The following is a 973-nucleotide window of genomic DNA, read 5'->3' as shown; positions in this document are numbered from 1 at the left end:
AGTTGGCAGAGTTTTAAATTTATTAGTTTTTTCAGTACAAAGCCTAAGGTTTATCTGTAGGTAGGAGTCTCTGAACATCTAATTAAATTACCCAAATCACAAATCAGTAATCGTTTAACATTCTACTTCCAGCATACAAAACAAAAATTGATCTTAGCTTTCATCCTTCTTTTCAAATGGAAATTAAAAACTTCTGTAAAGAAAAGTCATAAAAGGTGAGTCTTTCTATTGATCCAGTATGAATATTTACACAAAATATGAAACAACAACTCACAAAACCAACAAAATGTAAAAATCAAAATCTCATATACACAAACATCATACATCTCTTAAATCCATATACAAACCTCAACATCTAAAAATCCCCCCCTCCCCCCCAAAAAAAATCAAAAATTAAATAACATGTCAAGTTTCAGAAGTAATCTTCAAAGCTTTATTTTTCATCCTATACCTTGCAGCTCTAGGAATAACCTGACTAGGACCAAAATGAAACTGACCCGGACTATCAGTCATGGGTGGCCCATCATCATACACATAGCCCACGACCTTCCCACAATTCATACACATCATCTTAGTCCTTTTCCTCTGAATTCCCCAATAATCAAGGGTTTCGAAAAAGGGTCTAATTTTATCTTCTTTCTCGAACTTGAATTTGGATGAATCAACAGCGGAAAAAGATAGAGTACCTTTATTGCCTGCTTCGAAGTAAAAATCCGGTGGGAAAAGATAGTTGGTATGGAGATTGAAGTTTGTATTGCACTCTTTACAACTGTAGATTGATGCCATCTTTGACGGTGAAGGGGTTCGATTGTGGAAAGGGGTTTTTATGAAGGGAAAAATTTGGGGAAGATGAATTGGGTTGTGAAGGTGTCAAAACCGCGTTCTCCGTGAATTTGGGAAGGCGTTGAAAAGTCTGATAATCTAGACGCTAGGCGGCAAGAACAAGGTTACCGGTCCGACCTAGGGCAATGGA

The 973-nt window shown here is 36.8% G+C and overlaps 1 protein-coding gene across 1 annotated transcript; it reads right to left on the bottom strand.

Annotated features, from left to right (window-relative positions):
• Positions 1-206: 206 nt before the first annotated feature.
• Positions 207-973, bottom strand: LOC125846683 (uncharacterized). Its single transcript, XM_049526247.1, has one exon. The coding sequence runs from the start codon at positions 784-786 to the stop codon at positions 406-408; it is 381 nt and encodes a 126-aa protein (XP_049382204.1). The 5' UTR covers positions 787-973; the 3' UTR covers positions 207-405.

This window comes from Solanum stenotomum, chromosome 12 (genome assembly GCF_019186545.1).
Source record: "Solanum stenotomum isolate F172 chromosome 12, ASM1918654v1, whole genome shotgun sequence".
Taxonomy (NCBI): Eukaryota; Viridiplantae; Streptophyta; class Magnoliopsida; order Solanales; family Solanaceae; genus Solanum; species Solanum stenotomum.
The sequence above is the reverse complement of the archived record's forward strand: the minus strand, read 5'-3'. Positions and strand labels throughout refer to the sequence as shown.

Coding starts and splice junctions, on each gene's coding strand:
- LOC125846683 (XM_049526247.1), bottom strand. CDS start 786: ATGGCATCAATCTACAGTTGTAAAGAGTGCAATACAAACTTCAATCTC.